Genomic DNA, 13,244 nt, shown 5'->3' on the forward strand with positions numbered 1-13,244 from the left:
ACAGATAATGACACAAACATAATGTTACTGGTACGTGAAATTACTGACACTTGAACAAGTAGACATGGGGATAGGGAGACACTGGCCTGGAGATGTTAACTAAGCAAGGAAAGAAAAGGCACTGGGATTTGAGACTCAGACACTGGGATAGGAAGATACCAGTCAGCCAAACAGAGACACAAAAGGGCAGCATGGGCACTAAGAAATAGAGAGATGAACATTGGGTCAAGGGTACGATCAAAGAAATATGAAGACACAGATACATAGATGGGGAAATGGAAACTTGGGTTCTGGGACAGGAGGACACTAACACGGTACAAGAACAAAAAGACACCGACACAGGAAGGCACAGATATGGACACTGGGACAGACAGGCACATGGAAACTGGGATAGAGAAACAAGGATGAAGGAATGGAGAAAAGACACACACTCTGGGTCAGGGGTACGATGAGATAAGGACACATTAATGCAGATCCAAGAAGATAACAGAGGTCTTGGAGAACCCAGCCACATGGACAGGCAGGCACTTCCATTGCAGCAGCAAGATAACACCACTGGAATAGGGTGAAATGGTCACTAGACGGGGAGACATAGCCACTAGACAGGTAGACAGGGACACAGAGTCAGGGAGACAGAGACACTTGAGATAGTGAGACACAGAAATTGAGGAAAGAAGACACAAATAGTGTGACAGGAAAAAACAGACAAGGCGGCATGGAATCTGAGGCTGGCACCAGAGAGACAGGTATAGGAAGGAGAGGAACATAATCACGGAAGATACTTGGAAAGGGAAATAGATAAGGACAACAGGTCATGGAGACAGACATAAATAGTACACTGGGCCAAGGTAACACAAATACTTGGACATTCTAAAAATGGTATAACCATGGGCCCAGAGGCAACATGACAGGCACAATTAGATATGGGAACTTGAAGAAGACTTAGCCACATTTACAGGGACACATAGTAGCTGACAAACGGATTTATTTTCAACTACTCTGTCTGAAAACCTGTGCAACCTGCCGGCCGGTATTCCTATAGCATATACAATTTCTCCTATCATAAGTAATATTCATTTTCCAGATGCACTGCTGACAAGTCTATGATCAATGTTCCTCTGCTGAATTTTATCTTGTGAAAATGTTTCCACCTGGCCATTCTCACCAGTTAACTGATGACTGTGTATCCAATTTAGAGTTTGGCACACAGGGTATTCTATCGCAAATGCTACAGATAACCTGCACGCCAAACCCTCTGTCCTCCTGCTGTTAGCGACAGGCGGACCTTAAGTATTTCATCAATGGAGCTTCCGTTGGCACAGTTGATGGAATACTTTGAAGAAGAGGCATGTCTTTTTTCCATGTCTGTTATCTCTAGGAAAATGACTCCCACATTTTGCGAGAAAACTTCCAGGGTGGGGTCATTAGTATTCCTTTTTTAAAGAAACAAACTCCAGCTTTGAGAGTCTGTTTCTATAAAACAAGATAAATTGGAAAGGTTTGGTGGACACCCTGACAGACAGTACTCTGCCCTCCAAACCCTAAACCAGCCCCTATGTTTCTTTTGCAGATGTCGTCCTGATACTCAAATATGTACTTGTTTTAAAACATGGTTGCCTCCAACCTGCTTCTGTCCTTCTGCAGCCTTCACAGAACCTCCTGTTTGTGTCTACTTTGCTTGCAGTCTTTCTGCTCAAATGGCATTTCAGTTTTCTCTAGCCAGAATGTGTGTTTCATTTAAAAACAATCACAGATTTGGTGGTCTGAGACCCCAGCAGGCCACCACCCCTGTTATTGCCTCTGTCCAATTTTAGAGTTGAATATGCGACCCATCTAATTAAAATTCATGAGATTGGATCCCTTGATGATTTAGAATCTTAAGAACTGGCCGATTAGGCTGTAGGTTGGTTCTTAGATTTTTTTGCTGGTCAAAAAATACAGATCACAATTTGCGACTAGTATTTTGCGACCAGTTAGTCATAGATTTGACCCTTGGTGGCTTGTATGATAAAAGTGTTTAAATTTGTCCATTAAAAAACTATGAGAACACAGGTTGGTTCTTGTGTTAGCTCACTACACTCAATACTGTTGTTTGATGTTTGATGTAGGGCCATCAAAGAATATTTAACTACAATATTTCTTTTTTAATTTGTGTTATAGTTCACTGCTGTCCTTTTTGAAGGATATGTAAAACTAAAATATAAATGTACATATAAGCACGAGAGAGATACGCTTATTTGTGTTAAACTCATTCCTAATTAACATAGGCAACTCATAATTTGTACTGCAAGTATCACCTTTACATACTTAACTACTGACTTTATTGTTCAACTGTTACTTACTCTTCCTCCTTTTTACCATCCTTTTTGTCGTCTTTCTTTTCTTCTTTTTTCTCTTCTTTCTTTTCCTCTTTATCTTTCTTTTCCTCTTTATCTTTCTTTTCCTCTTTTATTTCCTTTTCATCCTCTTTTCTGTATAATATTTAGAAAGCGCAATATGGAATAAGAAATACTATGCTTAGGACTGAAACCACAGAGTGGGGCTTGGGTCTAGGTCTAGTGAAAGCCATATTGTCAATGAAAAACAAATGTGTAAAGCTTAGGAAAACATCCTAAGATGCGTTTTGATACGATTATCATAACATAACTACAGAAAGTCTGTTTTGCTGGCTCTTTCTACAATTTACAAAGTCAGAAAGGAGAAAATATATTGTAAATATATCATGACCAAAATGGGGGAGGAAAACCCCACAGCATTACTTGCCACACATTGTTTTTCATGACAACTGCAGCAAAGGTAAACCTTCTCTACTGTGGAACTCTGGAGTTTGAGAAAGGAATGATTGCAGGAGAGGGGATTGAAAGCTCCTAGATGACACTACTTGAAAAAGTCATCCGTTTCTTTTATTTATAGGAGTTTTTGGGCACTCACCTGTAATAATACCGAGGGCGATGCCCCTCGGATATCAAAACCACAATATTGATGGGACACATTATTGAGTACAGAATAAGAAAAATAAAATATTGACAGGTAAGTAAGTATAGATTTTCTTATTCAACTCCACATTGAAGTGCCGATGCAGTACATAAATCATCAATGTACATAGATGAGGAGTTAGAATAGTACATTTATACTTCTCTATATATACATACCTTTCAATATTTTGTCCTTCGATATTTTGACCTTGATGTTCTTATACCACAATATTGTTAGTGTGGATATTCAGTAGAATGGTCATACTGAACTATGATTACAATACTCTTAGCAAGAAAGATGCTATTTAATCAGTGGTATGTAGGTACATATTTGAGGCCAGATTTATCATTGTATTGCATTACTCTTGCATCACGCAAGGTGTCGCAAGGTCAACGCGATACTTAGGTCAGATTTACCAAGCAACGCAAGGCTACCTTGCATGGCCCTGCGTTGCTTGGTAAATCTGGAGTAACGCAAGGCAGTGCAAGTCTCTGCCTTGAGATATTCTGCCCTAGGAAGGCATTCCATGGGTTGTGCATTGGTGTTCCCATACAAGCACCCATGGGTTTTGCCGCATTCTGAGATTTACCAAGATTAGTAAACCTCGGAATGCGTCAAAATACTGCGCCTCTCCATGGGAGGTGCAACGAGGAAAAAATATCTTTATTTCTCCTCATTGTTTCCTCTTTTTAAGTGTCTTGCATTTTGCATCCACTAAGGATTGGTTTTGTGCAGGAAAGTGTCTCTTCCTGAACAAAAACAATCCTGCCTGCAATCCAGGCAGCCTTGCACCATGGTGCAAGGGTACCTGAGATGGCGCTAGGCAGCAGATTGTGTGCCAGTACATGTAGAGAGCAGGAATGTGCCATATATTGGTAAATATAGCTCACCCTACCCTCTCCTTTTCAGGCAGCGCAGCAAGTTGTCTTGCTGCGTTGCATGAAATATTGATGAACCCGGCCCTTGATGTTTGTCTAGTGCAAACCTTGCCAAAAAGGCAGTGAAGCGCTGTGCAGGATCAATGGTATTGATTACTGTATGGACAATGAGTTTGAGTGCACAACAGGGACAGCGTACATATGCCTTTCACCCTACCACCATTTCACAACATGTTTTAGGAATGCACCCAGGGACAATACACAGAGAGCAACACATGTAAATTGTAATTGGCTACTAGCCAAGCTATTATACCCTTTGCAAATGAACACATTTTAATGTTTCAGGAGAAATATGTCTGCACTGAAACAAAGTTAAGTATACAATAATATCAGATAAGATTTTTGGGGTACTTTCTTTTTACAGAAATGGCTCATAAACACAAGTGCCCATGTTGCTACATTGAGGCGCCATCTCAGGTTATTCTTTCATTAGAGACAGCCTCCGGCGTTTAAAAGCCAAAATGATATACTAGGAAACCTCTTTAAAATCTCCATACCCAAAAGCCTTTGGTGATGTTGACATTGTAAACAGCATCAAAGATGTGGTGGGATCTCTGATAGAAATGTTGAGTGGTTTATAGCAGCAGACATGAGTTGAAAGCTAGAAAGTCTCTAGCTCGTTATAGGGAAACTTGCAATTGGATTTATATGACCTGATTGCTACACTCTGCTCGTCATGAATCTGCAGAAACCAAGTGCAGGGAAGTAACACTTTAAAAATAATAAAAGAACATGATGATAACACTACCAGGCAGGAAAGAGATATGCAATTGGGTAGAGGAAGGGGGAAATAAATATCTGAGGGCTTCTAAAGGTAAAGGGACAGCGCTATTTTACGACAGGTGAGAAGGAATTGTGTAGGTGTCCAACGCGGGATTTTGTTATTATAGAGAAACCTGAACATAGAAAAACCTTTACAGAGACACCACTTTACAAATAAAAATAATTTTAGAAAGCGCATGTTTATTTCCAGATTATTTATTAATTAGTATTTAAGTAAAGGGGTTACAAATGCTATATAGGGTAAGTATAGTTTTCATGATTGTAAGGTCATGGTTATGGAAATGGTTACTTTCAGGGATAAGAAATGATAACACTTAGTCTTTGGGTTGAGTGAAGAGTTCATTTTTGGGTAAGGGATGCTGTTAAACTAACATTAGGATATGGTTTGTTTTAGGAGTGCTTATAATAATTTAACAAATGTAGTCGAGATTTCTCTGTGGTGGTTTTTCCATACAAGGATTTCTCTGTAAAAAATATAGATCCATCAAACATAGATCTAGAAGGGCAGAATCCATGCCAGGTTTTCAGTCTAAATAAGATATGTTTAGAACTTATTTACATTGTCCGGGGTTATCCTGAAAATGTGGCATGGGCATAGCTCCTGGGCTTAGGTTGGACACCCGTACTCTAAAGATTTCCACATAGCTATGGTGGTTTTACTTACTGCTCCTTGTTATTGCAGTTGTTGACATTGAATTGAGACATCACCCATTGACTGAAATTATACAAATAAAACATAATGGCACAGTGAGTTAAAACATATTGATAGCTTTAGACAACAGCACATAGCGTGGAGCCTATCGAGGCTTCCAAAACTTGACAAGTCCACCCTAACCATGACATTAGGCACGTGGTGACTTATGGCATCAGGAGTGACCCTTACAGAATGCAGGCAGGGCAACCTGTGTTTACAGCTGGTAGGGCAGGAAACACAATTTTCAATGGTAGATTGGGCTCATTGTGGGGGCATATCTAAAGATATGCCCTTTTCCATTGCTGACACCGTGATCCGTTTTTAGGTTGCAGCACAGATGTTGGGAATAGGGGAACGGCACATAATTAGAACAGTAGCCTGCTGGCTTAGTTTTGGGCGGTGCGATACTCACTGAGCATCCCAAGACCAATTGATGTCCATCTGTCATAGACCAAGTAGCCCAAATGGCTTCTACCATGTTGGTAAGACACAGAGAAGGGAAAAAGTAAATGCAGAGCCACCCTTTGCCAATAACTCCCATTCTACCTGAGACAAAATGGAGAAGTTAATTTGGTGGGTACTAGAATATGCCTTCTTGGTCCACTAGGGCAAGCAGAGCTCTTCCCTACTGTCTGCTCCACACACCTTTTCCATCTAATTTAGAAATTTCTGTAATAAGGGCACAAGAATAGCCACTACAGACATAATTTAGTTACATGCAAGGTGAGTATCTGTATAATATTGCTCTAACATTACTTAAACTATATTAAACTACCATATTGTACCAGGTGACCTACATAAAATACGCTGTGAATGCTCACAATAATCATAAAGTTAACCAAAGAGGAGTGATCGAGACTGAACAGTTCACAAGACAGGTAGGTAGGCTAGCTGGTAAAGGCATTACGTATGGTCAGTGCTATTAACCTTGTTGAATCAGGATACCAAAAAGTTTGCTGAAGAGGTCTGAATGAAAGGCACGCTGAATTGGGTAAAACTGATAGTACCAATCAGAAATACGGACCATCTAAGTGATAGGAAAGGGATCCACACAAAAGCCTATATATTGACTTCAACAGAGTCTATGGGCAGTACAACACAATTATCATAAATGAAATTAAGTACAAATGTCCATCCACAATGGTGCATTACACAACTTAATAATGTCTAATGCATTTTAACTATGCTTGCATTTCAAACTGTAATAAAATCAATGGAAACAAAAACACAATATAAAACACAACATTAGACATTATATGGTAGTCACAAAATGGAGAAAAAGAAATTAAATAAGAAGAGGAATCTCATGAACAAACTTGTAATCTCAATTAAAATGGCAATGCCCTATGAATTACAATAATCACAAATTAGAAGTGGTAACCACAAATATGGCAAAATAAACCAGAGACCCTAACTAAACACTCTACATAAAGCTCAGAACCCACACAGGTCTTCATTACAAGTTCAGGATTACATTCTGATTGCAGTAAAAACAGGAGTTCACACAGGGATTTGAACTGTGAGTTGTGGGATAATTATCACACTCTTATAGGTTCCTCTTGGTGGTTTCTGACAGGTCAAACCTACCGAAATGTGTGGGTAAGTAAGGCTCAGAAATTTGACAAAGCATATGCATTATTTGGGACCTCCATACAAGTTGTGTGCAACAGGGTTGGGTATTTACCACACTTGGAGAGAGGTATTTTGCAAATGTGGTAAATACATCCTATATTCAGTCTTCAACTTGGAAATGAGGCATGACATATAGAATTGGTTTTAACTCCACATATTTTGGCATGTTTTGACTTTTTTACGGGTGTTTACCCCTGATAGATTTCAGGGGATTTGGCCTGCTGGATTCTAGCAGAGTAAATCTGTGAGGGTGTGAATATTACACACAATTCATAATTCAAATCAAAAAAAAGTTGTCAAAGGGAACAGAAATTAACCATGAACTTGCAATGAGAGTCTCTGTGATTGAAACATGATTCTGCATATGATGCCTCATTTTCATGTTGAAAACTCACAAAATGAGGGATTTACCACTCCTGGTGAATACCTCTTCTGGGGAAATGCTATTTCCCAGATGTGGTAACTACTCCACTCTATTCTGACAAACATGTAACAAGGGTCATAGTATGTTAGACCATGCAACTGATGCAGAGCAATCTGAAGCTTTAGGGTTCATAATGACAAAGCAACAAGACTAGGAGTGCAATTGGCCACAAGTGACCACAATGATCTCTGGATCCAGTGACCTGGCCACAAGTGATCACAATGATATCTGGATCCAGTGACCTGCCTAGCTAACTAGATGAGGGACGTCTACACATTGCAGATCATAAAGGGAGCAACCAAACAAACAAAAAATATAGTATGGTGTGTTTGCAGAGGCTTAAAGTATTGTTATTGAGGTACCCTTTATTTGAGGGGGTGTTTGCCAAGCTCCTCAACTCACATCCACTTATTGATCTCTAAACCTGACTCCATACCTGGTCAGGAGTTCAAGGAGTTGCATGAGTGTTTGTGGATGCTGTCAGTTGTCAAGAATAAATCTTGTGATGCCCGGCACTCTCATGTGGTGAGATGTATAGCAGGCTCATGCTTTTTCAGACACATAGAATTCACTGGGCTTGCTGGGGACATGCTTGCAGGGCAATGCCAGCAGCAGGTAAAGGGCAGACCTGCAAAGATTCAGCAGTGCTTCCGGCTTAGTCCCATCATGGAAAAGGTGTCAGTATACTAGCTCCAAACTCAAAATAAGCCATAACAACAAGGGTCCAAAATGTACAAGTCGGCGATATGATCTGTTATCTTCAGGGCATCTCCATTTTATATTCCCAAATCTGGAATATTGGACAGAAGTCCATGACCAATAATTGTCTGCTGCATTCTTAAAAATTTCAAAGGACAAACTGATCAGGCTGAGTCCACCTATCCATCTCCATAGACATTGTTGCTGGAACTATTTTCGGAGCACTCAATGTGTTATGATAGCCAGACAGCACTTTGCTCCTTTAGGCAGACGTTCCCAGGGGTTTTACGGATGTGAAGTTAAGTATAGTAAATCTATATTTACATATATATATTTAGCTAATATATTGGTAACCAATATTTTGTTTATGATACTTTGGTAGGCACAATATGTAAAACCCAATATTCAGATAGTATATGTATGTATGTATTATATATATATATATATATACACATATATATGTATGTATGTATGTATAACCATGTGACCCTTTTTGTGTGTTTAAAATTGGTGTTTTTTATTGACTTCCCAGTGTGAGAAAGGCAAGTGTGCCGAAACGCGTCAAGCTGATTTAATAAACTTAAGCTGAATGGTGAAGCTCACCCAAGTGTCGGAGTCTGATTTCTGCGGTGGAATCGGAGGTGGTTTGAATATATATATATATATATATATATATATATATATATATATATATATATATATATATATATATATATATATATATATATATATATATATATATATATATATATATATCAAGCTGCCTAGTCTTGATTCTACCTTATGCCTCTTCTCTTTTTTCTGGCACCCTACAATTACTGTCTCTTTATCTCAGGTTCTCGTTTCAGTCATACTTTCGTTCTTTGCCCCTGCTTTCCAATCTTTCTTCTTCCTATTCTGCCTTTCTCTCTTGTTGCTCTTGGTCCAGGTATGACGATGAAAAATAAGTCCAATCCCCTAAAAAAGAGTGCAGTGCCCCTATCTGCAACCTCCTTCACAAATTAAGCACAGCCAACATGTTTAAGTATTATTATCACTTCAATGTATCCATTTAGCATCTGTGTTTCATGCCCATTTTTCAGAATTGTGTTGAATCTGTTAACTAGTTCAAATGTACAATTCTTAAGAAATGCTGAAGATAGATTTTTGTTTAATTAGATATTGTCCCGCCAGTAGTGCAGAGAGGTGAGAATGTGCTTCTACAATCCTGGCGCAAACCATCTGGTCAATGATGGGAATGCTGGTACAGACATGAAGCCGTGATCCTAACAATAGTGGCAAAAAAAGAGTGTCATTTGGTATTACCATACTGTAAAAAATAAAGATGTCTGAATGTTCAATACAATTTTTTGACAGATCAATGCCTCAGCAATATAAATATTTTAGAGGGCAGTTCCTTGCCTGATCTCCCCCCATTAAAACTGTCTGGCACTGGCTTCTGCTGCTTACTCGGCCGCTTACTCGCGTATCCACTCCTCTCATAGGCGTAGATCCTGATTCACTAAAATGATAGGGGTAGCGGAAGTAACATCACATGCGCTTTGTCGGCAAATACATTACAGGAAGTGACAGGATATGACCTTTCTTGATTGCCTCTTCATAGCCTCTTTTAGCTGTTTCCCACTTCTGTCCTACACCCTCATCTGTCTCTTTCTCCCTTGCCTCTGTCCTATATCATCTCTCTACTTCTCCCCTATCTACCCTACCTCACATCAGTTGCTGTTTCTTTCTCACTTGTCTATTTCTCACTTCTTTATCGTCTATTTTACCCTTTTTCTTATTTGCCTCATTAGATCCCCTCTTTCACTTCTCTCCCCTGTTTCTCTGAGTTATCTGTCACACCAATCTGCCTCTTTATCACCTCTCATGCCTCCTCTTCTCTAGCTCTTTGAATTGTCTTTTTATGATCTGTGCGTGATCTTTTTCTTTGCTGTCTTTCTCATCCATTCGGTTCCATCACTTCTTTCTCGCACCTGTCTCACCCTGTCTTTCTGCAACTTCTACTGTCTATTAATCATCTGTTGTTGTAGCCTGTGTCTTTCCCTCACCTTCCTCAATCTCCCCTTCGGGTGTTGATGTCTATTGCATAACAATTGGTCTTCCCTGTCGCTTTACCAGAGCTTAATTTGGGCACCAGCACTTAATTAGTTTCCGGTGCTCGGAACCGGAACTTAATTGTCATCACCACACTTACGACCCTCTGCCACATGGTGGCGCTGCTCATCAAATTTAGAGATGAGCAGAACAACGGTTGTTTATGAATACAATATACATTACAAAAATACTAATAACTGTCTCCCCTGCCATTCCTTTGGTTTTGGGGACCTGGAATAAATTCTAAACCGTCGCAGTTGAAGGCGAGAGAAATGGTTCGTAGTTGTTTTGATACCGTCATTGGCAGCGATGACGGGGCAATGGGTGGTGCAAGCTGCTGTGGCCTCCTGGTCAGGTCCCTTGCACTTAGGGGCAGATTTACCAGCCCCTTGCGCCACTTTTGCGTCACTTTTAACATGGGAAAAAGTGACGCAAAAGTGGCGCAAGGGGCTTGTAAATCTGCCCCTTAATATTCTACACAAATTAAGCACTGCTCTTTACTTTCTGGCTTGCACATGCAACACACAGATCCCTGTCTTTGTCTTTCTGTCAGTAATCTGCCACTCTGCGGTGCCTCCCACCTGTCTTCCTTCTGCTTCCGCTGGTCATCTTCCCCTATTTCATTCTGTCTCTCACTTTCTCTTTTTCTCTCTACTTTCTCATACGCTCATTTTTTTCTCAACCCACACGTGCTCTAACCAGCCAAACACATGGAGACGTCTTTTTACCTCGGCCTTTCTCCACCAGGAAAATGTATGAACTATATTGCAAAATTGTTGCTTTCTGCCATGAGATTGTTTTTCATGTCTTTCTGAACAAATTTAGCTAAAGTGCACCTCATTAGAACGCGCAGCACACGCAGGGTCGCGCCATTGTAAGGTTTCACATGGAAACATTTTGTTTCACAGTAGCCGAATGTTCCACTCCTGGACACATTTATCTCATAAACAGTTAAACAGTCTGTCTAAATAACTGCTGGCTACTCAAAGTAAACAAGACTCACACAAGCCTTCTGTTTAATTGGGTTGCTGTCACTGCCTTTAGGACACCTGATGCCAGGGGTAGCAAAGGCAGTGCCAGAGGAAACAGGGGGTAAACCAGGGGTTGCAGATGCGACCCCAGTGCCCCTAAATGACCTCCATGCTCATAGGAACATTTGTTTTGCATCATACTGTCCTTGGCTACTGTCAGATCTTTAGTCAGCCTGAACTATCACTATCCCAATGATACATTCATATGCATGCAACACAATGTTCTCTAACAAAACAACACTTTGAAGGAAGGAAACATACACGGATGAATGGCGTAGATTAGTGTCGGTAAACACAATCTTAGAGAAACACCCTGACCAAAGTATTTCTGGTGTATGCATGAGGTACCTTTGTGAAACCAGGTTCATGCCTCCAAGTTGGGTTTTGTTTTAGAAGAAACGTAATGAAGGTAATTTACCAAATTCATAAACCAAACCATACCATGAGCATGTCTGCCCAAACAGTAGCAGGACATAATGGTTTAGTTTAACAATTCGGATGTCCAGGAGAGGTTTCGACTTTTGTGTCTTTGAACATTACCCAATGACGCATGACAAGGTGAATGCTACGGTATTGCGATGAATGCGGGAAGTAAAGCATCAATCTTGTGCTACTGATTATCTTAGAAGTGCAAGGAAATGTAACTGCTGTGCAATATAAAATCATGCATATGAAGTGGTTTGTAATTAGATAAGAATATGATAAAGCGTACATTATTCTTCTTTAAAAAAAAATGTATATTAATTTAGAGTCTTTTATGTGTAATACTTGGTGCCCAAAATCATTTCCCTATTTGTTGTCCTCTTTTATCCTCTGTGAATTGAGGGGTGGAATTGTTTTCGCCAGAAGGTCCTTATGAGGAGCTGCAGTATTTGGAGCAGTCTATTACAAACGATTGAATAACAATGTACCTTACCGTCCCATTAGCCCCCTTGTTTGCAAGCCACAGTCTTCACCTTCTGCCATGTCCTTTAGGATAGTACCATCATGTACATACAAATTACATAAATTTTTTCCCATCCACTCGACATAACGGTCCTAACACAGGTGACCTTTTACCTAGTAGCTTACTTCTGTCTCACCGACATCAGGCTCCTGGTACCCTATCTTAATCCCTGTACCTGCCATACATAAACATGTCCCCAGGCACGGCAGATTTACCCTGTATAAGGATCACCACTTCTTTCATTCATGGCCAACAGCCAGCTGTGCATGATCATGTTTGTTCAGAAAAGGATTAGCAGAGGAATAGTGAATGTTTTAAAAACATATTGATTCTAGAAGAAACCCTGGAGTGACCACTTTAGTATAAAAGACCCTCACTCCCCCTTACAGAGAGAGAGGAGAATTACTTGCAGGCTGGACCGAGACTCTGTAGGCTGATCCTTCGACAGGCAGAGACCTGACATCCCTTGCGGGGTGCCAGCCTCGACGCAGAGACGAGGTCCTTCATTCAGAACCATCAGGTGAGGGGTTAGCACTTCTCCGGGGGATTCTTGGCTCCATTAGGATCAATCCTAGCACTTACCGACACATGCTTCAACTACATCTCTAGGCTAAGTACATTTAGGTAGACTACGCATCGTAGGAGTATGCCAATGCTATTATTTTTATACAATCTGTTTTATACATCTTATTAGCACTATGTTAGAAATGTATCTGCTATTTACGATATTGGTGCTAGCAATCACATTTGTCTGCTCCTGTCTTTTGATTGTGACAGCGGATATGTTTCACACTAGACTGACGCTTGATCAATAAATAATTATTGAAACCATTCCAATCATCATTCTATGTGTATTCTAAGAAAAGTAAGCACGAGTGACTGAGCAAAAGATACTGCTTTGTTTCCGCGATACCTGAGGAATCAGGGCTGTCATGTTCAGTGGTTGCCAGAGGCTATGTACTCCGCTGTAGAATACAGGGGGTAGTAGTGGCACCTAAGAGCTAGCTATCTGTGGGGGGTGTCCAGA

General features: G+C 40.3%; 1 protein-coding gene across 1 annotated transcript in view; it reads right to left on the minus strand.

The window, feature by feature from the left end:
• Nucleotides 1–13,244, minus strand: part of CNGA3 (cyclic nucleotide gated channel subunit alpha 3) — a 286,141-nt gene that overhangs the window by 64,278 nt on the left and 208,619 nt on the right. Inside the window, exons 5-6 of the mRNA XM_085620531.1 lie at nt 5,362–5,412; nt 2,343–2,471 (exon numbers count right to left, since the gene is read on the minus strand). Coding sequence (XP_085476657.1) covers nt 2,343–2,471; nt 5,362–5,412 — 180 coding nt within the window. The remainder of the gene's footprint in view (nt 1–2,342; nt 2,472–5,361; nt 5,413–13,244) is intronic.

Source organism: Triturus cristatus, chromosome 8 (assembly GCF_964204655.1).
Source record: "Triturus cristatus chromosome 8, aTriCri1.1, whole genome shotgun sequence".
NCBI lineage: Eukaryota > Metazoa > Chordata > Amphibia > Caudata > Salamandridae > Triturus > Triturus cristatus.